Here is a 24,702-nt window from a genome sequence, read left to right on the forward strand (position 1 = left end):
CCAGTGCACTTGACTTAGGCCTTTTGGCTAGTATAGAGTGCAAGGCAATTATGTTTTGTAGAAACTGAAATTTTTAAACAGCTTTGGGTGATGTAAAGGTATAGATTGAAATAAAGTCCTGATTGAGATGGACGTTGGAATTCTTGATGTGATTTCCCAAGAACTCTGGGAAACGGATTCATTTTCTAATTCTGCAGCACCTAATTCAGAAATGTTTTCATAGCAAATGCTGTAGACTGCAGAGACTGAAAGCAGTGGTTTAGGACTTTGTCACGGTGTGAGTTTACTTTGCACTCTATTCTATAATCATATTGTGTACTTGTATAATGCTGAGATTGATGAGGTATAACCGCTTCTGGCTGAGGTATTTGGCAACACATACATACAGGAATGGTCAAGCCTTATATTCTAATGTACAGTCTGAGGGGGGTGAATGATGTTTCCAGAGGCTCTAATGTAAACTTATTCATTCCTATATTCTTATGAACAGCCCTGTGTTCAATGGTGAGATTTGGGTCCAGGGAACTGGCATCTCCTGTCTTGAAAAATGTTGGTGATCTCTCAATAATATATCCTGATCATGTCTCTTCTTAAAACAAATAAATCCTGTTATTGGCTTGACTGCCGTTATTGTCTAGTATTTAATATTTAATATTTACAACTGGCGGGTACTAAGCAAGTGAAAGAGGATTTTTTTTTTTTTTATTTGCTGGCTGATTTACAAAGGCTTCCTAACCCCCCTCCCTCCCAGGCTTCCCATATGCCATTTCTTCCTCTCTCTATGCTTCCATTTTTCCAACGATGTAAGTGATTCTACAGTTATGAGACAGCCATATGGAATCACAGAATTAGTATTTCAGAGTTGGAAGGTAACTTAAAAGTCATCTAGTTTAGTGGAAGGATCTCCCTTTAATATTTTTTACATCTCCTCTCTTAAAAAGGGATGTTCTTCCTCCGATGAGAGATAATGTCCTAGTATAATCATCTTATCCCATGATTCCAGCTGACAGAGCAAAAAGATTGGTATCATATGCTTTATTCAGTTAGTTACAGTGTCATTTTGATATAAATAGAGGGAGAGATAAAGATCTTCTTTATAGTAGAAAACCAATGACCTAATGTGGTAAGAATAGTTAATTTGGAAAGTTATTATTTGGCAATTGTAACAATAATTCAGACAAGAATCGTCTATGAATGCTAAAAGTAGCAGATAAAATTGAGAAGTAATAGGATATGTATATAATTGCAAAGTTTCCATCCCTCCAAAAAAATCATTATTAATTTGGAAGGTAAAATAATAACTTTATGGTTGAGTAGTCTGACAGACACTACCTTAACCAAATGATCAAAATTAACCTCACTAGTAATGGAACAAATTCACAGCAAGTACCTCCTGATATAATATACTAGAAAGAACACAGCATCATTTCGGAGTTGGTTCTGTCAAAAACACATTACCTGAATCTAACCAGGAGAAAACATTAGACAAACTCAAACTGATGTATGTTGTACAAAGTACCCATCTTAAAATATTCAAAAACAATAATGTCCTTGAATACAAAGGACTCAGAGACTATTCCAGATTTAAAAAAAAAAGATAAATAACATTATGCAATATATAATACTGGACATTTTGTGCTATAAAAACATTATTAGAATAATTGGGAAAAGCTAAAGAATACCTGTAGATTAGATGATATTATTGTATCCGTATTCATTTCCTGGTTTTGATAACTATATTATAGTTATATAAGGGGACACCCTTTGTTTTAGGAAATAAACTTTAAGTAAGATATGGGGAAAAGGACCACATGATTGCAACTCGTTCAGAATAAAGTGTACACACACACACACACACACACAATATTGGGGGAAGGGGTAAAGAGAGAATGAGAAAGAGAAGGAATAAAACAAATACAATATGCTGATAACATTGGGAATCTGAGTAACAAATATACGTGGACTTTGTATTACCTTTTCAACTTTTCTGTAAGTCTGAAATTGTTTAAATCTTTAAAAGTCAATTTGATGAAACTTCTAGGAATGCTTTAACAGAACAGAAAAACTAGAAATTATTTCTTTTGTGTTAAATTTTTTATCTTTAAAAACTTTCAATGTTTTATATTAGAATAAATAAATATTCTGATTCAACAGATACATTCTTACAATAAAATATTTATTTTTATTTAGTATATTTATTGCTGTTATGACTTGTGCAAAGATTAATTAAACTTATGTTGCATCAAGGTTATCCATAAATTTCTCACTTGGCATTATAAGTTTGTGAAGTAAAATGAGAACTGAACTGAAAATCAGAAGACCTGGATTCTACTTTTGGTTCTTCCATTAACTAAAGAAATTTCTGAATCCAGGTGCTTAGCCTGTAAACCTGAGCCTTGGATGAAAAGTGAAGCAACTGAGAGAGAAGAGCTGGAATGACATATTAATGCACATAAGAGGAAACTGTCAGGGAAAAATTCAAAGAGATTTTCTAAACCATTGTAACTTTACAAGTGATTATTATTTTTTAGTATTGCCATCTGTTTCTTTGTAGTGACAAGTGGCAACATGCTTAAAACAGAAGTGTGTATGTGTGCATTTGTGCATGTTAAAAGACAGAAGAGTGGAGGTTGTGAAACATATGGCTGTTTCAGCACTTGCCTGCCAAAAAGAGAAGGCCAGGAAAGAAAACATGGATATTGAAGACAGGAGTGACTGTTATGTGTCTTGGTTAACAGAACATTGAAAATTACAACAACCTTGCTGTAATGGATAGTTATTACCTGTTTCAATGTTTATATTAGAGAGATAAAGGGAAATGAAGCTATTATTTACATTTTATCTTTTAACATTTGACATGTTTAATATTATAATCCAACTATTACTTATCTGGAAGGAACTTGTTACAAAGACTTCTTGAAATTGAATAAGTCTATTTTATTTCTAGATAGAGTAACTATCTAGATTATAAATAAAATAAGTCTATTTTATTTCTAGATAGAGTAACTGACTACCTGATTGCTTGTGAGGTACACTTATGGTTTTCTCATCTTAGAGGCTCTTATATAGCACATCACAAATCACCTGTCACCAATGTGCCTTCACTGGGGCTCATTTAACATCTTTTAGTAGCTCGCTGCAGGCTCAGTGTGATGGCTTATAGTTTCCACTTGGAGAACTGATGTTCAATCACCTGTGTTGATAGGAATTGAAGGTAAGAGAAGGAAGGTAATAATCATTCCATTATGAAGTACTATTTTAGCTCTAAATATAGCTTTCTTTCTATTTACTTTTCTTTTTTTCTTTCTTTCTTTCCTTCCTTCCTTCTTTTCTCCCTTTCTTTCTCTCTTTTTCTTTCCTTTTTCTTTCCCTCCCTCCCTTCTTGCTTTCTTGCTTGCTCTTTCTTTCTTTCTTTCTTTCTTTCTTTCTTCTTTCTTTCCTTCTGTCTCTCTCTCCCTCTCTTCTTTCCTTCCTTCCTCCTTCCATCTTTCTTTTTGTTTATCCTTTGCTTCTTTACAAAAAGGACTTCAAGTAGCTTAAAAGAAAAGGCAGACATATTGGAAATAAAATATAAAAAGAAACAGAAAATAAAATCAGGAAAAGAGAAAAAAGAATACATTCATTATAAAATGTAACATTATTTCCATAAGCAAAATTTACCTACTTTTCCCCCAGCATTATGGAACACAGAGATTAGAAGAAAAATAAATTATATAGATTGTATTATGAGAAAAAAACAAATGTACTCTTTCTCAGGTGGACAAATTTATTATTGTTACCTGAATTTCAATGAAAATTCTAACATGGGCTTTCTATGACAGACACGGAAATACATCTACATTCCTTTTTAAATTAAATTAAATTAAACTTTTTTTTTTGAGAAAAAAGTACACATAACCTTCCAGGGATTTAATAATACAAGGAAAATATATATATTCCAAAGGGATCTGTATGCTAGAAAAATCTTGAAATCACACAAGACTGAATACTAGAAGGATTACCTTAAACAGTACTTAAGTTACTTTGAGTTTTAATATTGATTGGCAGAAAATTAAAGATTATAAACTGCAGTAAAGTAGGATTTTCTGATTTCTCTTCTTTCATTCTCTCCTTCCTTTACATATATATAAAAATGCACTTTTAACAGGGACTATGATAGGAGAAAGCAAATGTGTTCTCTTAACTCTTTCAAAGGTTTAAAGAACAAAGAAATGTTTGGGGCAAAGGTGTGTGTCAGTGGTGTTAACAGAATCCTTACTACAAAAGAATTGAGCCCATGGAGGTTGCAGTGAGCTATTATTGCACCACTGCAATCCAGACTGGGTTACAGAGCAAGACCCTGTCAAAAAAGAAAAAGAAAGAAAGAAAAGAAAGAAAGGAAAGAAAGGAAGAAAGAGAGAGAGAAAGAAAGAAAGAAAGAAACAAAGAAAGAAAGAAAGAGTGCAATGTCTGCTAAATTACCCTATTAATTACAATTAATTACATTTAATTCTAGGCTGGGCTTAGTGGTTCATGCCTGTAATCCCAGCACTTTGGAAGGCCGAGGCCGGCAGATCACTTGAGGCCAGGAGTTTGAGACCAGCTTGGCCAACATGGTGAAACCCCGGCCCTACTAAAAATACAAAAATTAGCCAGGTGTGGTCCCAGCTACTCGGGAGGCTGAGGCAGGAGAATCACTTGAGCCCGGGAGGCAGAGGTTGCAGTGAGCCAAGATCACGCAACTGCACTCCAGCCTGGAGTGCAGCAATTACACATTATTTCTTATTCCTATCTTTAAACCCTCCAAAAGTAAAAAAAAAAATTAATTCTAAAGTATAGGGAAATATACCAACAGACAGATATTTTAAAAGAGCGAGATTAAGTAGTAGATTGATTCGGAGTACATTTCATTTCAACATGCCTTGTCAGCAGCAGATGGGAAATTTTCTTAGGGAGTAGAGAATCAAACTTTAAAATGTTATCAAAATCTTAAATCCAGCAAAGCTTTAAATGTTCTCATTTATTTCCCAGAGCAAAGCTTTTCTTGGGAAATACATTCCTCAGGGCTGATTTTACATCCTTATTCCTAAGGCTATAGATTAGTGGATTCAACATTGGGGTTACCAGATTATTCAATATCTGAATTATGGCACCAAGCAAAGCACTGGGATTGGGTTGTAGAAAGATGATGATGACTGGCCCATAAGCACAAAGGATTGCAGTGAGGTGAGTGCTGCAGGTGGAGAAGGCCCGCTGCCTGCCCTCTGCTGAGCGGATTTTTGATATGGAAATCCCAATGCAAGTATAGGAAATAAGGATGAGAAAAAAGCAAATGAGAGACAAAAGACCAACATTTGTAAAACCTACCCTCTAGGCTAAGGATGTGTCCTTACAGGCTAGAGGTAACACTGCAGGAATATCACAGAAGTAATAGCCCACCTTGTTAGAGCCACGGTAAGGTAACTGGAAGGTGAGGGATGTTAGGATCATGGCATGGACACAGCCACTCATCCAGGTCCCTGTGGCCAACGTAAAGCACACCCTGTGGTTCATGATGAACGTGTATCTCAAAGGAAAACATATGGCAACAAAGCGGTCACAGGCCATCACTGTGTAGAGGAAACACTCGGTACAGCCTAGGAAATGGTAGAAGAAAAGCTGGGACAAGCAGCCTGCATATGAGATAGCGTGGCTGTTCCCTGAAAGGTAGAACAGCATCTTGGGAGCAGTTGTCGAAGAGAAACTCAGGTCAAAGATGGAGAGGTTTCCCAAGAAAAAATACATAGTAGTGTGAAGTCGAGTGGAGGAGATGATAGCTGTAAGGATAAGCACGTTTCCCAAGAGGGTGCATAAATAAAATGAGGAGAACAGGAATAAAAGGGCTGTCTCTAGGCCCTCTGTCTCAGGGATTCCCAGAAGGATGAATTCAGTCACCATTGTGTGATTTCTCATTCTTGGGGAGGCATCAACTCTTGGGTGTCTGTGAAAAGAAATATGTAGTTAAATTTAATATGCATGTAAATTACCTGTGTTTAGATCAATGAAATGGAAAAGAAGCAAGAGATCTAGATAGTTACAGAGGAATGCTTCCTGGTAGAATCATCTTGATCTGCCTGCTTTGCTCTGTACTGGATATCATTCTGCAGAGGTTTCTTTTCTTGTTTGTAACTTTTTATTTTTACAGATTTAAGAGGCACAAGTGCATTTTTGTGATATATTTTGTTACATGGGTATATTGCCAAATACTGAAGCCTGGGTTTATAGCATAGTCATCACCCAAATGGTGTACGTTGCACCCAATAGGTAATTTTTCTTCCCTCACCACCCCCTCCCACCCAAATCGACTTTTAGAGTCATTCCACTCTTTACGTTCACGTGTGCCCATTGTTTAGCTCCCACTTAGAAGACTGCAGTGCAGTTTCTAATTGCAGATGCCTCTCATTTAATAATTTTACCAAGAAGCCTTGCACGACTAGTCTTGTAGCTGCCATTCTCCATATTTACCATTAAATAGCATAAATTACATATGCTCTAAAAGGACAAATGTAAATACTTAATGTCTTTATAACAAACAAGGTCTCATCCAAATTTCTTATATTCATCTAAGAAAATTTTGTTACAGTAACTCTCCAAAAGTTATTTATAATTCTGTAAGACATATACAAAATATAAAGTATCTTTCCCTCATTGTCTCCCTGGCCATGAGGGTCAACAGTGAGAAGAAGGATCTCAGATAGCTCTTAATGAACAGAAAATTACAATAACAAGTTCCTTATCCTCTGCAGTCACCTGAATTCAGTGCACTTGAGTAACCGGTAGACTTCATTTCTATCTCCAAAGTCTGTAATTGTCTAACCAGACCCAAGTTAAGCCACATCCTAATTTTGTGGCAGCAGAAGGTACAGGGGTAGCAGTAGTAAAGACTCCTTCCCAAGTTTCATACTTAAAAAAAAGCTAATATATTTTTCTACTTGTTTTAATTTTTTTTGGAGGTAAGATCTATAAATTATAGATCAGCCCGTATATTCTATTACCTAAGATGATTCCCTTTCTCTCTCTCTCTCTCTCTCTTTCCTTCTCTCTCTCTCTCTCTCTCATTTTTCCTGGAGATTGTGAAGGGAGGAAGACAGTGAAAGCCAAGATAAAAAGTGAAGGGCAAAATGTGTGCACTTATGTGGCAAACAGGGAACATAATTGGCTGCTACTTGTGAGTGTTGTCCTCCTTTCCTTCCCCAGCAGAAGGAAGGTTCGTGCCTAAATCCCCATCAGCCTAGAGTCTACAAGTAGGTGACTTGAATTCTTTTTGTTTTTTCAATCACTTTCAAATAGAATGCCACAAATCTAAATATGCATCAGCTGCCTTGCAGTAATTTCCTGTCTAACTCCAGGAACTGCAATCATTCCTCAATACAGGACGTTTTAAATAACCTTGGTATTCCCTGGGGTATTAATCCCTCAACTTAAGGAACTTTTTAAGCAAGGGAGCAATTAACTACTTTGTATAATTACACCTTAGAAATGAATGAGAGAAGAGAAGAGAGAGAGGGAGAGAGAGAGAAAGAGAGAGGCCCTCTCCCTCTCCCTCTCCCTCTCCCTCTCCCTCTCCCTCTCCCTCTTCGGTCTCCCTCTCCTTCTTTTTTCGGTCTCCCGCTGTTACCGAAGCTGGATTGTACTGCCATGATCCGGCTCGCTGCAACCTCCCTGCCTCGGGCTCCGGTGACTCTCCTGCCTCGGCCTGCCGAGTGCCTGGGATTGCAGGCGCGCGCCGCCACGCCTGAATGGTTTTTGTATTTTTGGTGGAGACGGGGTTTCGCCGTGTTGACCGGGCTGGTCTCCAGCTCCTGGCCTCGAGTGATCTGCCTGCCTCGGCCTCCCGAGGTGCTGGGATTGCAGACGGAGTCTCGCTAACTCAATGCTCAATGGTGCTCAGGCTGGAGTGCAGTGGTGTGATCTCGGCTCGCTGCAACCTCCACCTACCAGCCTCCTGCCTTGGCCTCTTAAAGTGCTAAGATTACAGCCTCTGCCCCGCCACCACCCCGTCTAGAAAGTGAGGAGCATCTCTGCCTGGCCGCTTAAAGTGCTAAGATTACAGCCTCTGCCCCGCCGCCACCCCGTCTAGAAAGTGAGGAGCATCTCTGCCTGGCCGCCCATCGTCTGGGATGTGAGGAACCCCTCTGCCCGGCCGCCCTATCTGGGAAGTGAGGAGCGCCTCTGCCCGGCCGCCCATCGTCTGGGATGTGAGGAGCGCCTCTGCCCGGCTGCCACCCCGTCTGGGAGGAAGGGAGGAGCGCCTCTGCCCGGCTGCCCCGTCTGGGAGATGAGGAGCACCTCTGCCCGGCCGCCCCGTCTGGGAGGTGAGGAGCGCCTCTGCCTGGCCACCCCTTCTGGGAGGTGAGGAGCGCCTCTGCCCGGCCGCCACCCCGTCTGGGAGGAAGTGAGGAGCGCCTCTGCCCGGCCGCCCCGTCTGGGAGGTGAGGAGTGCCTCTGCCCGGCCGCCACCCCGTCTGGGAGGAAGTGAGGAGCACCTCTGCCCGGCTGCCCCGTCTGGGAGATGAGGAGCACCTCTGCCCGGCCGCCCCGTCTGGGAGGTGAGGAGCGCCTCTGCCTGGCCGCCACCCCGTCTGGGAGGAAGTGAGGAGCGCCTCTGCCCGGTTGCCCCATCTGGGAGGTGAGGAGCGCCTCTGCCTGGCCGCCACCCTGTCTGGGAAGTGAGGAGCGCCTCTGCCCGGCTGCCACCCCATATGGGAAGTGAGGAGCGCCTCTGCCCAGCCGCCCCTTCTGGGAGGTGAGGAGCGCCTCTGCCCAGCCGCCCCGTCTGGGAGGTGAGGAGCGCCTCTGCCCGGCCGCCCCGTCTGGGAGGTGAGGAGCGCCTCTGCCTGGCCGCCACCCCGTCTGGGAGGAAGTGAGGAGCACCTCTGCCCAGCTGCCCCATCTGGGAAGTGAGGAGCGCCTCTGCCTGGCTGCCACTCCCTATGGGAAGTGAGGAGCGCCTCTGCCCGGCCGCCCACTCTGGGAAGTGAGGAGCGCCTCTGCCTGGCCGCCCACTCTGGGAGGTGAGGAGCGCCTCTGCCTGGCCACTCCGTCTGGGAAGGGAGGAGCGCCTCTGCCCGGCCACCCCGTCTGGGAGGTGAGGAGCGCCTCTGCCCGGCCGCCACCCCGTCTGGGAGGAAGTGAGGAGCACCTCTGCCCGGCCGCCCCGTCTGGGAAGTGAGGAGCGCCTCTGCCCGGCCGCCACCCCATCTGGGAGGAAGTGAGGAGCGCCTCTGCCCGGCTGCCCCATCTGGGAAGTGAGGAGCGCCTCTGCCCGGCTGCCACCCCGTATGGGAAGTGAGGAGCGCCTCTGTCCGGCCGCCCCGTCTGGGAGGTGAGGAGTGCCTCTGCCCGGCCGTCACCCCGTCTGGGGGGAAGTGAGGAGCACCTCTGCCCGGCCGCCCCGTCTGGGAGATGAGGAGCGCCTCTGCCCGGCCGCCACCCCGTCTGGGGGGAAGTGAGGAGCACCTCTGCCCGGCCGCCCCGTCTGGGAGATGAGGAGCGCCTCTGCCCGGCTGCCACCCCGTATGGGAAGTGAGGAGCGCCTCTGTCCGGCCGCCCCGTCTGGGAGGTGAGGAGTGCCTCTGCCCGGCCGTCACCCCGTCTGGGGGGAAGTGAGGAGCACCTCTGCCCGGCCGCCCCGTCTGGGAGATGAGGAGCACCTCTGCCCGGCCGCCCCGTCTGGGAGGTGAGGAGTGCCTCTGCCCAGCCGCCACACCGTCTGGGAGGAAGTGAGGAGCACCTCTGCCCGGCCGCCCCCTCTGGGAAGTGAGGAGCGCCTCTGCCTGGCCGCCACCCCGTCTGGGGGGAAGTGAGGAGCGCCTCTGCCTGGCTGCCCCATCTGGGAAGGGAGGAGCGCCTCTGCCCAGCCGCCACACCGTCTGGGAAGTGAGGAGCGCCTCTGCCTGGCCACCCCGTCTAGGAGGTGAGGAGCGCCTCTGCCCGGCCGCCCAGTCTGGGAAGTGAGGAGCGCCTCTGCCCGGCCGCCCAGTCTGGGAAGTGAGGAGCGCCTCTGCCAGGCCGCCCAGTCTGGGAAGTGAGGAGCGCCTCTGCCCGGCCGCCCTGTCTGGGAGGTGAGGAGCGCCTCTGCCCGGCCGCCACCCCGTCTGGGAGGAAGTGAGGAGCGTCTCTGCCCGGCCGCCCCATCTGGGAAGTGAGGAGCGCCTCTGCCCGGCCGTCCGGTCTGGGAAGTGAGGAGAGCCTCTGCCCGGCTGCCCCCTCTGGGAAGTGAGGAGCGCCTCTGCCCGGCCGCCCCGTCTGGGAGGTGAGGAGCGCCTCTGCCCGGCTGCCACCCGGTCTGGGAGGAAGTGAGGAGCGCCTCTGCCCGGGCGGCCCCGTCTGGGAAGTGAGGAGCGCCTCTGCCCGGGCGGCCTGGTCTGGGAAGCGAGGAGCGCCTCTGCCTGGGCGGCCCCGTCTGGGAAGCGAGGAGCGCCTCTGCCCGGCCGCCCTGTCTGGGAGGTGTACCCAACAGCTCCGAAGAGACAGCGACCATCGGGAGCCGGCCATGAGGACGATGGCGGTTTTGTTGAAAGGAAGAGGGGGGGAAGTGTGGGGAAAGGAAGGAGAGATCAGATTGTTGCTGTGTCTGTGTAGAAAGGGGTGGGCATAGGAGATTCCATTTTGTTCTGACTAGGAGAAATTCTTCTGCCTTGGGATGCTGTTGATCTATGGCCTTTCCCCCAGCCCCATGCTCTCTGAAACATATGCTGTGTCAACTCAGGGTTAAATGGATTAAGGGCGGTGCAAGATGTACTTTGTTAAACAGATGCTTGAAGGCAGCATGCTCTTTAAGAGTCATCACCACTCCCTAATCTCCAGTACCCAGGGGCACAAACACTGCAGAAGGCCGCAGGGTCCTCTGCCTAGGAAAACCAGAGACCTTTGTTCATGTGTTTATCTCCTGACCTTCTCTCCACTATTATCCTATGACCCTCCCATATCCCCCTCTCCGAGAAACACCCAAGAATCATCAATAAATACTTCATAAATTAAAAAAAAAAATAAATAAATAAATAAATAAAAAAGCCAAAAAAAAAAAAAAAAAAAAAATGAAGGGGCAGAAATAGTATTTTATTGCTGGAACAGGGAAAAAGTAGTCCCTAGATACAAGCACTTTGATGTTACTCAGTAGTCAAACATTTGGCTCAAGTGGTCATATTGTTCAAGGGGACTTCTGGTTAAAATGGTAGTGAAACCCAGGACTTTATTTTTGCTTTCTTAAGATGCCCGTAAGTTGACAATAAAAGCAATTCAAAAATGAAAAAAAAAAAAAGAGAAAGAGAGAGAGAGAGAGAGCCTGATTATTATAATTTCCTTTGTAAAATATACTTCTGTGGAAGAATATTTTTAAACATTCCTTTGACACATATATCACACATATTTATGGTGTATTTTTATATTTACTGCTTTTCATGTGTATATACTATTTTTTTATAAATAAATTATACCTTATTTTCCTACATAGTATTGACAGGATTGACTATTGCAAGCAACAGTAACTGGGGTAGCTTAGAGAACTAAAGAAACTAATGGAAAACTAGGCTCAGGAAGGGTGGGAAGTAGGGCAGCTGGAGGGACCTTAGCTGTTAGAATTCATGGAGCAGCCTCAGGGCACCGCCATCAGCTTGTTCTACTTCAGCTGCCTTTGCTTCTGTGTGCCTCACCCCAAGATTCGAATCTGACTTCCTTGGCTGGGTCACACGCCTATCTCTGTGAGCAGGGTACAGGCTACGGTGGGATGGAGATGGGCAGTTCTCCAGCAGGGAGTGAAAGGGGCTATTGCCAGAAGAAAGATGGAAGAAATATGCCGGGAGTTCAAACATAATGTTAAGCTATCACTTGAAGTATCTGTCCTTATACTACTTGACATCTATTAAAGCTTCTGAGTTAAATACTTTCAATACTCAATACATATTAGGGGTTGAGGTGGAATACAGACTTCCTCATTGAATACATTCTTTCATTTGTTTATTTATATATACATTTACTTTAACAAATGTTGAGTGCCAATCATCTGTCAGCATTGATTATTTGCCAGGAGAGAGAAAGGTTGTGGGTAGGTGAAGTGGGTTAGACATTGTCTCTCTGCTCAAAAAACGTATAATCTATCTGGAAGAAAAATATATTTTACAGTTTTACTTAAACCTCAAAACTCTGGTGAAGTCCTCTACAGATGAGGAAAGTAAGGGTCAAAGAAGTTAAATCACTTTCTTAACTTGGAGGGAGTTTAGATTTAGTGTCTTCTTTAGGATTTTGGCCATAAAGTTTCAGTGTTTAAGGAATGTTTAGGTAGTTGCACTATTCCAAATACATCTGGAATTTTTATATGAAAAGAAAACTGTTTTGCTGCACATCTAGCAGATGACAAAAGAGTAGAAAATTCAATAATTCTGCCATTCTATTTATCTTTGATTATCTTTAATGTTTTGAAACATGACTAACTTGAAAAAATATTTTGTACAAAAAAAGAGGAAGTAAACTTTTAACTAGCAAGTAACATCTCATGAAATTTACTGGTCTGGTAAAAAATGTATTCAGGGAAGTCAAATGCCATGGACTATTTTAGATCTCCAAATAGAATGTTTTAGAATAAAAATGGCACGTGCTAAATTAATGGGATGGTCACAGTAAACACTCATGTTCTACATCCCCAAAGGTCAAATGTTCTCAGTGACAATACCTGTTACAGAAGAAATAGTGATCAGATCACGGCAGGAAAGACTTCAATACAGTAACTAAAATGTTTTCTGGTCGGTCACGGTGGCTTGTAATCCGAGCACTTTGGGAGGCCAAGGAGGGTGGATTACCTGAGGTCAGGAGTTCAAGATAAGCCTGGCCAACATGGTGAAACCCCGTCTCTACTAAAAATACAAAAATTAGCTGGGTGTAATGGCATATGCCTGTAATCCCAGCTACATAGGAAGCTGGACAGGAGAATTGCTTGCACCCGGGAGGTGGAGGTTGCAGTGAGCAGAGATGGCGCCACTGCACTCCAGCCTGGGCAACAAGAGCAAAACTCTGTCTAAAAAAAAAAAAAAAAAAAAAGTTTTCTTATTACTGCTTACAGTTCAATTATCATAAGCAACAAAAGTGTCATTGCAAGTTGTATTTTGTCTGCATTTTAAAGCAAAGGTTCAATGTTTGATCAATTTTCATGTTAAACATAGATTCTATATGTGTCTTGAGCATGTTAAATATTTATATTTAATAAAATTTAGCTTTATTTTAATTGACAAATAAAACTGGTATATACGTATGGTGTACAACATAATGGTTTGAAATATGTATACATTGTGGAATGGCTGAATCAAGCTAATTAACAGGTATTATCTATCTCACATACTTTTTTGGGTAAGAACACTTAAAATCTATTCTCTTAGCAACTTTTAAGGACACATTATTAACTATAATCACCACGTTGTACATTAGATATCTTGAACTTATTCCTTTGGTTTAACTGAAATTTTGTATCTTTCACCAACATCTGCCCCATCCCACCCGATAACTATTATATCATTCTACTCTTCTGTTTCTACGAATTTCGCTTTTTTAGTCTCCACTTACAACTGAGATCATGTGGTATTTGTCTTTCTGTACCTGACTTATTTCACTTCGCATAATATCGTTCAGTTTCATCTACACTGTCACAAATGACAGGATTTCCTTCTTCTTAAAGGCTGAATGGGCCGGGCGCGGTGGCTTACGCCTGTAATCCCAGCACTTTGGGAGGCCAAGGTGGGCAGATCAAGACGTCAGGAGATCGAGACCATCCTGGCCAACATGGTGAAACCCCGTCTCTACTAAAAATACAAAAATTAGCCGGGCGTGGTGGCATGTGCCTGTAGTCCCAGCTACTCAGGAGGCTAGGGCAGAAGAATTGCTTGAACCCAGGAGGTGGAGGTTGCAGTGAGCCAAGATCACGCCACTGCACACCAGCCTGGGTGACAGAGTGAGACTCCGTCTCAGAAAAAAAAAAAAAAAAAAAGAAAAAAGAAAAAAAAAGGCTGAATCATATTCCATTATGTAGATATACCACAATTTTTGTATTTATTAATCCACTCATGGGCACTTGCAGATTGAAAGATTGGCTATTGTGAATAGTGCTGCAATGAACATGAGCAAGCAGATATCCCTTCAATATACTGATTGCAAAGAAATAGAAATTTTTAAATTTTCGTTTCATTTAATTTTACACAGCAAAACCATGTACTCAGGATTCCAATTTTCTTCAACAGATGAAGGTTACGTTAGGAAAGTTATCATGTAAAAAAAAATTATCCAGTAGGAAATTTAATTTTTTAAAAACTAATATTCATTCACAAGGCCTTGCAATGCATACAGCACTGTGCGCGATAGTAAACGTCATATAGACAACTAAATGATGACATGGTGTACTTGACCTAGGCTCTCCATATGGGACAGAGAAAGGGTAAAGATCACAGAGAACTATCGGGGACACCATCATTCTTCCCGTCTCTCCTGGCTTCAGCTGTCCCGCTGTGACAGGTGCAATAAATCAGGTAGCTCTTGGGCCGCAGGTCCTGCTGTCTCCAATTCAGCCTAGAAAGGAGGGTCTCCACTTAGGTTTGGATTAAGCCACATTTTCCGCTCAATTTCCCAGAGAACTTCGTGACTGGGAATATTGAGATCTTGCTGATCTTTTCATTCTCCATTTGCTGGTGATTTCAATTTTCATTCTTTGTGAGTGAGAGCCTAAAAGTTAAGTAGAAGTTTGAGACCCCAAACTCATGAATAGTCATTCCAGTAAGAAATAGGATCAATACTGTAGAGGAAAAGTATTAAAACTGCTAGCAAACACTAGAGGTAGACGATAATAAATTTGTAGAATTGCTGACCTGCTTGGTTTGTGATTTTTCTCTAAAAGAGCGTAACAGGGTGGGTGTATGAATGGAACAGGCAGGTGAGCTCACTGAAGACTAGGCAGGAAGACATGATGGAGGGAAGGATTTTAGTAATTTAGAACTAATTATAATAATGTTTAAGACATCTGAAGCAGATAAGAAGCTAAGCAAAGGCAAAGGCAAGAAAAGGCTACAAGAGGAGAAAAGTTTACGTGAACAAATTAGAGATTTTATTGAGGTCATTTTAGCCTTTATTACATCAAAAATTTATTAGAGCTACCATCATACACAAAAACAGCCATGTTCTGGTGAACAGGAACTAGCCATGGTCTCTGTCCTCAATGAGCTTACAGTCTAGTAGAAGAAGAGAGGCATTGCTCAAATAATCCTACATGTATAAATGATAATTATTTAAGGTGGTAAGGGCTAGGAAGAAGTGCTTGGATTGAAAAGCTATCATGGTAGAGTATTTGTATCCTACTCATGTTCCTCTTTCATATCAGTAAATTAAATATGTATTCACATCATGACTTATATGGCTAACTGATGTTCCTTGAAGGTAGAAGAGGACTTCCCTGAGAAAATGTTATCCCAGCTGAGATCTGAAAGTGAAAACCTTTCTAGGCGGGGGTAATAGCATGTGCAAAGCCTTCATTGGAAAGATGTAAAGTATATTTGAAGAACTTGAGCAAAGAGAGGAAAAAAATTGAGATAAAGCTTGAGAGGCAGAAAAGCAAATGATGACTAAAGGCTCTGCTCTTTAAAGATTGCAGTCTCTACATTAGGAGGCTTAAGAATATGTAAGACAGTTTTAAGCAGCATTGAGTTTCGGTACATTGTGGAAGAGAGAATGTGAAAGATAATTCTAACTACAGTCAGGAGAGCAGTTGTGGGGGGCAAGAGCACCTTCAGGGAGACAAATAAGGAAGATCACTGGGCTATAGAATTTTGAGATATTTGGTCAGGAAAAAAAGAGGAAAGATAGGCACTAGGGCAAAGAAATGCTGCGGGGAATGTGTGTGGATTAAGGCCCTGCTTTAGCCTCGTGTGACAATGTCAGAACAAAGCTACATTTTCTGCTTACATTTCTATACCTGAATGTGCACTACGAACCATACTTTAACTCTAATTATCAGGTAAAGCCCCACACAGGTATCGTCTGGGAATACCCAGAGGATTAGAACCAAGAGAGGATAGTAACAAGATAAGAATGAGCATGATCGCACCCCACTCTGTGGGATTAGAATATTTTATTACAAATGAGTTTTCTCTCAGATGAGCTTTCACGCATCTGAGAGATTGAAAGGGAAAAAAAAAGTTGGGGTAAGTTTTTTTTTGAGGGGGGTGTGGAAGGCCAAATGTTTATTTCTAAAGTTTCATCAAATGTGCTGTATTGTGCAGAGCTGCATGAAGATCTGAAACAGATTCCCAGTCACATCCACAAACTAATTGTGTGGCTTAAAGAAAATTACCTAACATCCCTAAATCTCATTTCATCTTCTGTAAAATGATCTCACAGAACTCATATGTAAGTTACATTAGATAATATATAAAAAGTAATTACACAGTGCCTGGTGAGGAATAAGAGCTCAATGAATGGTGACTTACAATTATTACTCTAGGCAGATCTTCTGAAAATCTACCTTAGACTACCTTCTCAAACTTTCTCTGCCCACACCAAGTGGAGGTATAAAAAATAAAGAAACAGTGATTTGAGAGGGTTCAACTACAGTAGATGTAGTTATAGGAAAAAGGAGATAACTAATAAGCCACAGAATGTGCGAAAACTGCATAAGCAACCTTTAAAAAAAATGTAGGCCAGGTGTGGTGGCTCACGTCTGTAAGCCCAGTACTTTGAGAGGTCAATATGAGAGGATCCCTTTATCCCAGGAGTTTGAGACCAGCCTGGGGGCAACATAATGAGATCTCATTGCTAAAAGAAATTTCAAAAATTGGCTGGGTGTGGGGTGCACACCTATAGTCCCAGATACTCTGGAGGCTGAGGTGGGAGGATCTCTTGAGTGGGGAAGTCCAGGCTATAGTGAACCATGATTGCACCACTGCACTCCAGCCTGGGTAACAGAGCAAGATTCTCTCTCAGAAAAAGAAAATTGTGGTAAAATACACAAAGCATACAATTTAACATCTTAACCATTTTGAAATATATAGTACTGTAGTGTTAAGTATATTTACATTGTTGCTCGACTATTTACATTGTTGCTCAACTAATCTCCTGGACTTTTTCATCTTGCAGAACTGAAACTCTATAACCATTAAACAACTTCTCCATTGCCTTCCCACATCTGTGGCTCCTGGGAACCAACATTCTAGTTTCTTTTTCCATGAATGTGACTACCCTAGATACCTCATATTACTGGATTTAAATAGTCTTTTTGTAACTGGCTTATTTCACTTAGCATAATGTCCTTGAGGCTTATCCATGTTGTGGCATGTGTCAGAACTTCCTTTCTTTTTAAGTCTGGATAATGTTTTGTTGTGTGTATATACCACATTTAGTGTATCCATTCATTGAATGAATACTGGGTTGCTTTCAACTCTTGCCTATTGTGATTAATGCTGCTAGGAATGTGGGTGTACAAATGTATCTTCAAGACCCTGCTTTTATTTCTTTTGTATGTATACCAACAGCTGGAATTGCTGGATCATAGGTGGTGGCTCAAGCCTGTAATCCCAGCACCTTGGGAGGCCGAGGCAGGGGGATCACGAGGTCAGGAGATCGAGATCATCCTGGCTAATACGGTGAAACCCCGTCTCTACTAAAAATACAAAAAATTAGCCGGGCGTTGTGGCAAGCGCCTGTAGTCCCAGCTACTTGGGAGGCTGAGGCAGGAGAATGGCATGAACCCGGGAGGCGGAGCTGGCACTGAGCCGAGACTGCGCCACTGCACTCCAGCCTGGGTGACAGAGCGAGACTTGGTCTCAAAAAAAAAAAAAAAGGAAAATACTGCACCATTTTACATTCTCGTCATTAGTGTACAAGTGTTCCAATTTCTCACATCATAGCCAAAGCTTATTACTATTGTAATTTTTAAAATAGTAGCCATCCTTATTGAAGTGATATGTCATTGTGGCTTTAATTTGCATTTCCTTAATGCTTAGTGGTATTGAACATCTTTCCATATGCTTATTCACCATTTGTGTCTCTTCTTTGGATAAATGTCTACTTAAGTCCATTACCCATTTTTCAATCAGGTTATTTGGTTTTGTTGCTGTTGTTGTTAATGAGGTAAGATTTTAAAAAGTGATTGTGTGTGTCTGTGTGTGTTTATGTATGTGTGCGCACGTGTTTTAAATAAAATCTCATGTTGTGTGCTTTTAGATATAGGAAAGATTTAAACAGTTAAAGTTTCTGTTTTCAGTGCCAGTCATTGCAAGACTAATTTAGAAAGAGCCAAAAAGTTGGTCATTCAGATTTTGTCTTTTATATATCATCAGTTTTACCTAAACATGAATATATATTTAAATTCAGACATAATATTATTCTGTATCTTAATTATTTCACACATGTTCCTCTGTATCAATAAATATACAATTGCATCACAATTTGAATGGGTAAAGAGGTATCCATTCATTCATTCAGCAAACCTACACTGGAAGCTTACTATGTCACTGGGCTATGTCGTATGGATACAATGGTGAGCAAGACACACATAATCCTTACTTTTATGAAACTTTCCATTGTCTAGAAAAGAAATCTATTATAGAAGTATCGGTGTGTTGAACATCTGTTCCTAAACACTATTCAGGCTTTACCAGATATCATGACATGTAGATTCTTCTACAAATATCCTGCATTAGTAGAACAGCAAACTAACACTAGGGTTATTTGAATCCAGCATATCATCTCTGATAGGCATCTCCAAAGTGTGGGAATAAGATACTATGACATCTTGGATTTTTGCCAATCAAGTTAGGAGGAGCCATGGAATCCTCCTATTGCACTAAAACCATTTAACTATGCTTGAAGGAGCTTCATTTTATCCTTTTTGCTTCACGCTATTTGTAAAGTAAGCATTTTTATTAGAGATTTTTACTTGTTTTTGTTTACTGGTTTCAAATATGAAGGGAACTTTGGGGACTATAAATGGAATAGAAAAACTACAAATAACTAAAATGTCATGGAAACTAGGAGCTGGCGTGTCTGTGGGATCCCCAATTAATAGTACCGTTTCTTTCACTTTAGATTCTGAGAAAATTGAGAAACAGTTATCAACTCCAGTCTCGTTGGTAGTTAAATTACAAAATGTAACTTGTTGGGAGAATCAAATGAGCATGCTAATTAAGCCCCATAATTAGACCATCTTCTCTTCAACAACACTGGATGGAAAGACTTCCCCTGCGTTTACACTAAAGAGTATTTTGACATATTGCAGCGTGATGCAGTAGGAAAACCATGACACAGTAGGACTTAAGAGGGCTTGGGTCTAGGGCTGGCTTTAGCATAACTGAATGTAGTACACAAGGAAGACACTTATTGCTGTATCTCAGTGCCACCATCTACAGGTGGGAACATTGGGTAGTAGAATAGAGCAAGTGGAGATAATAATAAAGTCAATACAGTCGTCCTTCAGTATCCTCAGAGGATTGGTTTTAGGATCCCCGTAAACACCACAATCCAAGTATACTCATGTCCGTTATTTAAAATGGTGTAGTGTTTGCGTATAACCTATGTACATCCTCCTGTATACTTTAAATCATCTCTAGATTACTTATAATACTTAATACATTGCCTACCACCATTTCATGCACATGAATTCAATGTAGTACTCAAGTGAGGCAAATTCAAGTTTTGCTTTTTGGAACTTTGTAAAATTTATTTTCTGAATATTTTTGATCCGCAGTGGTTGAATTCACAAAGGCAGAACCCATGAATATTGAGGGCTGACTGTACATAGACATAACCTCTGTCAGTACTTATATTACCAGTTATTTATCAGACAACTTCTTTGTATTGTGAGCTCTGGAGAGAGGTAATTAGGATGAGTAAATTGCCAAGCAGGTCACTTAGGGTAGCTATGTGGTACAGGAATCTATAGCAGGGAGGTGATTTGGAGTTAACAGGAGCTGAGTTTGAGGTCTGATTTGCTGCTTAATGTGTAACCGTGGGTTCATTATTTGAAATATTTAATCCTCAAAACTCTTTTCTACATTATGTGAAATCTACTTTATAGGGGTGATGTGAAGATTTAATAAGATGATGTATGTGAAATGTTCATCACAATGCCCAGAAGACACATCATGCTCTATGAATGTTAGTTAATATTCTTCTTCACAAGGTGGAAGAACTGAAATTCTTATAGGCAGAAAAGGGGAACAATTACATTTTAATTGGAGCAAAAAAATAAGGTAAAATTGAATGTTGATTTGGACAGAGAGGAACTATTGAAGGGTGCTTCTTGGACTGCTACAGATATTTATCCTCAACCAGGAAATATTGGCTACCTATTATAGGGACAAGAAATCTATCTCCAAGTGCTTCCTATGCCCTTTGGATTCCTTATCCAGAACTAAGAGACAAAGAATAATGTTAATTATGACATTTATTCCCAATAATAACTCATAATTTATTCACAAACAGTAAGTAAAACATTTTGGAATACTCTTTTCAGGGACCTTTTCACTTCCTTGTTCCTTAAGGAATAGATTAACGAGTTCAGCATGGGTGAGACAACATTATTTAATATTTGCACCATGGCACCAAGCAAGGGGTTGGATGTGGACTTCAGATAGATGATGATTACAGGTCCATAGGCACAGAGGATTGCAATGAGGTGAGCACTGCAGGTGGAGAAGGCTTTCTGCCTGCCCTCTGATGAGCAGATTCTCAAGATGGCAATCCCAGTGCGAGTGTAGCAGACGCAGACACTGATCAAAAGTGTTAAAGCCAGAAAGCCAATATTTATGGAACCCACCCTCTGGACCAGGGCACTGTCAGTACAAGCCACGGGTAAAACAGCAGGAATGTCACAGTAGAAGTAGTCCACCTGATTAGGGCCACAGTAGGACAACAGAAAGGTAAAGGAGGTCAGAATGGTGGCGTGAAGACAACCCACCAACCCGGCCACCACAACCAAGCTGAAACAGACTCCAGGCTTCATGATGAGCATACATCTCAGTGGGTGACATATGGCAACAAAGCGATCATAAGACATCACAGAATAGAGGCAGCCTTCAGCAGAACCCAGCAAGTGATAGAAGAAGAGCTGTAAAGCACATCCCTTAAAAGAAATGACTGGGCTCTGGCCAGAGAGATACAATAGCATCTTGGGACATGTTACAGGTGGGAACAATATGTCAAAAGTAGACAGGAGTCCCAAGAAGAAATACATAGGAGTGTGAAGGGTAGAGGAAGAAACAATCGCTGTAAGGATGAGTAAATTTCCAAGTAGGGTGAAGAGGTAGATGAATGAGAAGACAGCACAGAGTACAGCCTCCAGTCCCTCTGTCTGAGGTATTCCCTGTAGAATGAACTCATTCAGCAATGTGTGATTCCTCATGTTCATGGAAGGGTAGTCTGGGTTTTCACAAAATATGTGAAAATATGAATGTGGAGGCTGATTGGGATAAACCCAATACCAATACATTCATTGGCACCAATTTTTGTTTAAACATTAAGTTGATGTTGAAATTAAGAATTAGAAATTATTCCAAAGACATTTAGGGATTAGTAAAGCGTGTATATGCCTTCATATCTTGAGATATATTCCTTCATGAATATAGACACAAAACAAAATGAAACATTAATATGGTGAAATGTTGGATGAGCTAAGAGAACAGAGAACATAATTAATGTCCACAACCAATTATACAATAAAGAATGCCCTAAAAAGACCAACTTGCAAGTCAGATCCTCCTGATTCCTCTTCAGAATATTTCTACAGTTACTCAGAGATGTGATCAGATGCCCTAATTATTCACCAAAAGTCAATTTGGTCATTGACACGTCTAATAAGAATGATGGATTGAGATACAATGCAATGAGCATTAAGATTTGGGTTGTGTTAGTATCCTTCTAATTATAGATAAACTTTTTATTTTTGGCATGTTCTTATTTGGAAATATTCATTTGTCTGAAAAGAAACTAACAGTGACTAATTTGGTTATTACTCTGAGGTTTTAAATTGCTTTGAGATTGGCAGCTGAGATATATTATTATATCCTAGTTTTAGGTTTTAGTGAAGTCACATCATATATAAAGATGCAGATATGAAATATTTAATCTTTGCTAACAATTGGAATTTTTGAATCCTTAAAATAATGAAACTAAAATATTTCAATTCTGAAGCTTTTTGTGTGTTTTTATCTTTAAAATTTTTTTTATTATTTTGTTGTGTAAGAGCACTTAACATGAGAAGTACTCTCTTACCAGATTTTCAGTATAGAATACAATATTATTATTAACAATATAGGGACAATATTGTACAGCAGATCTCTAGACTCATCTTGCATTACTAAAACTTTAGAGCCATTGATTAGTAACTCTCCATTTCCCTCTCTTCCCTGCCCATGACACCCATCATTTTGTGCACAGCTTCTGTGAATTTGACTGTTTTATTTCAAGGGAAAGAGGTAACTGTATATGCTGAGAATATGTAACTGCCGCTGGGATATGACAATGCTTGAATACAAAAACTCTTGTGAATCATCCAAGAAGGATGTTTTTGTTTTCAGTTTTTACTTTTTTGTTATATATTTTTTTGATAGTCCCAAATATGAAAACAAATAATTGCCCTTATCTCTACTTACAATTCCTGGTCAATTTCTCTGATCCTCTTTATAAGTAATAGTTATTGATTGATAATTTTAGCCTCTAAAAATATGGAAGTGGTAAGATAGATCAATATCATCCGTATATACACAGCAAGTACTGAAGGAATTAAGTTCAGGTTCTGTTAGACTTCCAGATCCCTGAGAGTAGTAGCTATAATTTGTCATTGAATCTGTAGCACGTGTCACAGTGCTTCTGAATAGCAGGAACTTAAATATTTGTTAGAGGAATGAATGAATGAAAAGTTGGAAATTAATTTACGGATATTATCTGACTGTGAGTTCTGTGAAGAGATCATGTTTATTCTTGCTCATCATTGTATCACTAGGATTTAAGAAGTAGCAGCACCCAACAAGTGTGTTTATTTAGATCAAATTTTTGAATGCTCTAGAATTATTCCTTTGGTCCTTCGACTATTTTAAGTCTTTTTTTCTGAACCCCAGCAAAAAATGGTTGTAGTCAGCCTACTTTTGGCTTCAGATACACACCTAATAAAAGGAATTTAGATATTCATTGAAATGTAGAGTATCTAATTGCTGAACTAGGAGAGAGAGGATGAGGCTTCAATATCTTCAAAATTGCTGTAACTCATAATTACCTCTTGCTGGAGGAGAGTTAAGGAAGGCAAATGGACCTTTCTGAAGAGAAGGAAAAGAACAAAATTATGATTAGTGGAAAGTTCTCTCACAGCAACAACTAAAGAATGTGAAAATGAGTTATTGTAAACAATATCTTAAATAGGACAAAATTATTCACACAACCTTAGGTACCAGATTTAGATCCTATGTCTTAGATCATGTGATAATCAAATCGGGAAAAGTGTTATCACAACATATTAATGAAATTGATGCAATCTATTATTGTCTTAAGGCATCAAGTCTGTAGAGATTCTGTTTATTGTATTGGGTTCTTTGAATTTTGGGGTCCTTTGGGGTTTCTTGTTGGGGGAAAGCTAGTATTTTTCATTCCCCTCCACTACCCCACCTCCTTACCCCAGGATCCTTTTGTCTTCTTCCTCTGGGGGATCATCTGGATCTGAAATCAGTTTGTATGTGTGCCTTAGTTGTTGAAGAACAAGTGCATGGCCACTGGGTGGCCTCCATAATCTGGATTAGTCATCTCTTCACATAGGTATCTTGGGAGGTTTCTGAACAATTTCAGTTAGGCTCAATGAACAGAGGACAAATAGAGTTAACTGCTATGTAGTTATTTTAACGCATTCCTAGAAAAAGACATTTAATAACTCAGCACAGAAAAGTAGAGTGTAATATGTGACTTTTAAACTAAGAAAATCTAGGGGATAAATGGAAAAACTAGTTTGATGTTGGAAATCAAGACCAAGTCAATGGGAAAATATTGCCAAAATGTGGGATGTTCTTATAGTTGTGCTTGGTATATAGTGAGTATCCACTGTTTGTTTTTGATTAACTGAGATAATACTTACCTCACAGAATTGTGTGAGGATTACATATGATGATATTCCTGATATAACCTTGAAAAAGAGAGAGAATTCTATTGTTCTCTGCTTGGATGAGAGGAGCCAATAAGGCAATGTTGATAAGGAAAGACAAGATTTTAAGCCAGGCAGATTTTGTTTTACATCTAGGCTCTTGCTTACTATTTCTGTGACTCTGCTATGACTTCAGTTTGCGTATCTCTAAAATAAGGATAGTATTACATTCTAAGGGTTGTTTGGTAGACTGAATGGGATAATGTAATATAAGGCATCTAATAGGGTGTCTGATATATTTCAGACGCCCAGCAACGTTTACTTAGTCCTTTGCTCTGACAAGGGTAAAAACACTTTTGTAATGTATTGACTTAATATCAGCATGAGTATAGCTAATGCTAAGTAGCTCACAGTTTGGGGAAGTGTTTAGAAAATACCCCTGAGCACTGATGGAGGTCGCCTCTGAATTATATTGAGGTGCAAAAATAATATATGTGATAGAGGAGATTGGAAACCATGGCTTAAGTGCCTCCTGCATCCTCCACACCCCATAAGCAAGAACCCCTCCCAATCGTTCAAAAATGAATTATGCT

At 41.0% G+C, this 24,702-nt stretch overlaps 2 protein-coding genes across 2 annotated transcripts; both read right to left on the reverse strand.

Annotated features, from left to right (window-relative positions):
* Positions 1-4,995: 4,995 nt before the first annotated feature.
* Positions 4,996-5,931, reverse strand: LOC100449079 (putative olfactory receptor 10D4). The gene is given in 1 exon segment (XM_009247194.2): positions 4,996-5,931. A coding segment is annotated over 1 exon segment (936 nt).
* A 14,524-nt stretch (positions 5,932-20,455) lies between these two features.
* Positions 20,456-21,388, reverse strand: LOC100449437 (olfactory receptor 10N1-like). Its single transcript, XM_002822633.1, has one exon. The coding sequence runs from the start codon at positions 21,386-21,388 to the stop codon at positions 20,456-20,458; it is 933 nt and encodes a 310-aa protein (XP_002822679.1).
* Between the last annotated feature and the right edge of the window lie 3,314 nt (positions 21,389-24,702).

Source organism: Pongo abelii, chromosome 9, assembly GCF_028885655.2.
Source record: "Pongo abelii isolate AG06213 chromosome 9, NHGRI_mPonAbe1-v2.0_pri, whole genome shotgun sequence".
Taxonomy (NCBI): domain Eukaryota; kingdom Metazoa; phylum Chordata; class Mammalia; order Primates; family Hominidae; genus Pongo; species Pongo abelii.